Genomic DNA, 2,441 nt, shown 5'->3' on the forward strand with positions numbered 1-2,441 from the left:
ATATGATATAAGCAATCCAAAAGATTAAGGATGAGATAAAGTTCGATTTTGGAAATTGAAAAAGCAAACGACTATAAATGAATATTTTGAGAAAGTGAAGAATTTTTTTCTTTTTCAAGAACAAGTTGTAAATTTGAAATAAGAGAATAAAGAGAAATGTTAATATTATTCGGTTTACATGTTGGTTTAATCTATTGATAATTAATATATTTATTGGGACCCAAGAAAAAAAAAACTATTACCTATCGATCTAGTAAGAATATTAATTTACTACATGGGCTCAATCAAGATTGAAAGATTTTATTATTTAAGCACGATTATTAATTTAACCCATATTAATTTATTGAAGTTCTAATGCACTAATCAATAATTTATCTTAAAGCACCTATATATTCACAAAATTAAAGAGAAATTTAAACTAAAAATGTGATAAGCGTATAATCAACAGTGTGCACATATATTATCAAATATAAAACAAATTGCATAAGAAATAGTATTTTATCACATTCGTCCAAATTTCCATAAATATCACAAAGCTCTCTATTAGAAATTAGAGCATAGCACAACCGTTAATATTTTTATTTATTTATTTTTTAATGATGCTGAATACTACGGTCTAATCTTGCAGACCAAACGGTCCATGTAGGAAATTACCCTCCAGAGCTAGCTGGCTACTGAGGTCCATGAGAATTGCCCTCTAGTTTCTTCTTCTTTAATTCTCTACTGGTTGATCTCCACCTAAAGAAAGTACCGAAAAGCACCTCCATATCCTCAAGGGTTCTCCCCTGTGTCTCAGGCAACAATGTATAGAAGAAAATCCAAGCCACAATTGCAATCCCTGCGAACAGAAAGAAAGCCCCTCCAATTGTAATGCTCTTGTATAGGGATATAAATGACATTAGTAGTACTCCGCTCATGAATCTATTCATTGCGACTCCCAAACCGCACCCTTGGGCCCTTAGCCTCAACGGGAAAATCTCGGAGCTATAGACCCACGCAATTGGGCCCATCCCCATTGAGAAAAATGCTACACATGATAATGTCATGAGGACACACAAGGCGATGGCCCATGTTACTTTTTGATTGTTAGACTGATCGATTACGGTTAATCCAATTGCTAGTCCCAAGAGAGAGATTATCATACCACCACAACTTGAGAGGAGCAGGACCCGCCGTCCAATCTTGTCAACCAAAAATGTAGTCACCAGGATAAAGATCGTCTTTGAGACTCCAACGGCTATAGTAACAAGTAGCTTCTCATCGTCATTTTTAATACCGGCTTTTTCAAAAATCTTGGGACTATATAACACAACAGAATCTATGCCACTTGCTTGTTGAAAGAAGTGTATGCCAATGCCCACCAATAAAATGTGTTGGACAGTAGGTGAAGGGTGAAGAAATAACTCCTTCCACACGTCTTCGCCATGACTTCGTCTAGGGACAGAAACTACATCATCATCGCAATCTAATGGCAATCCTGCCGCCTCTTTAATATCAACTAGTCTCATTTGTGACTCTTCTAATGAGTCCGATGTTTTGTCCAAGACTTTTTTTGCATCGCCTAAACGACCTTGCATGATTAGCCATCGGGGTGACTCGGGCATGGCTAGGACACCTATAGCTAGAAAAACTGATGGAAGTGCACCAACACCAAGCATAAATCGCCACCCCAAGTTTAGTGGAAGCTTAGAAAATGCATAATTTGCTACATATCCTAGTAATACACCTGCAAGACAGATTAAATAGTAGATCACCAAAGACTAAAAATTAGATAAAAACGACACTGAAATTCCATCGTATATTCTTAAACACATGATTTGTACACAACACAAGACAACATTTTAAATTATACACGGTAAGGGTAGCAATATTACGTGTAAAATATAATTAATATATTAGAAAATATAAACTTATTTTACATTTTTTTTTCTAATATACACCTACATTAAATAATTACTTAAATAAAAAAATTTAATATTTATTAATAACAAAACATATTTATAGAAATATATTAAAAAATTAATTGTACTATAAAAAAATTATATTTTTAGTAAATCGAAATAAAGAGGGGTTAGTCAACGGTAGAAAAGCATCAAATTATTAGATCAGTCCACTCGAGTGCTTGTGGCCATAAATTCAAAGAAAAAGATGTGTGATTGGCCGAAATAGCAATTTGTACTCAATTCACTTGTTAGACTATTGGAGAGAGTGGGGACAAGCATATGAAATTGGATACAATTTGGGTTTTGTCACACTGTCAGCCAAACTTTCTGAAATAAAAATATACTATATTATCTTGGCAATAATTTTTATTGCATAAATGATTGTCCAATCGAAAAGAATCAAACAGACAAAAATAAATAAATAAATAACAACCAGAGAAAAATAAATTAAGTACAAGAATAAAATCAAAAAATATCATATTAATTAATCACTGACAG

General features: G+C 33.2%; 1 protein-coding gene across 1 annotated transcript in view; it reads right to left on the reverse strand.

Annotated features, from left to right (window-relative positions):
* Positions 1–432: 432 nt before the first annotated feature.
* The window catches only part of LOC111405060 (polyol transporter 5-like), a 77,516-nt gene continuing 75,507 nt past the window's right edge, over positions 433–2,441 (reverse strand). The window contains exon 3 of the mRNA XM_023033750.1: positions 433–1,726. Within this exon, the coding sequence (XP_022889518.1) occupies positions 672–1,726 (1,055 nt within the window). The 3' untranslated portion in view covers positions 433–671. The remainder of the gene's footprint in view (positions 1,727–2,441) is intronic.

The sequence above is a fragment of the Olea europaea genome, chromosome 12, assembly GCF_002742605.1.
Source record: "Olea europaea var. sylvestris chromosome 12, O_europaea_v1, whole genome shotgun sequence".
In the NCBI taxonomy this organism is placed as follows: Eukaryota; Viridiplantae; Streptophyta; class Magnoliopsida; order Lamiales; family Oleaceae; genus Olea; species Olea europaea.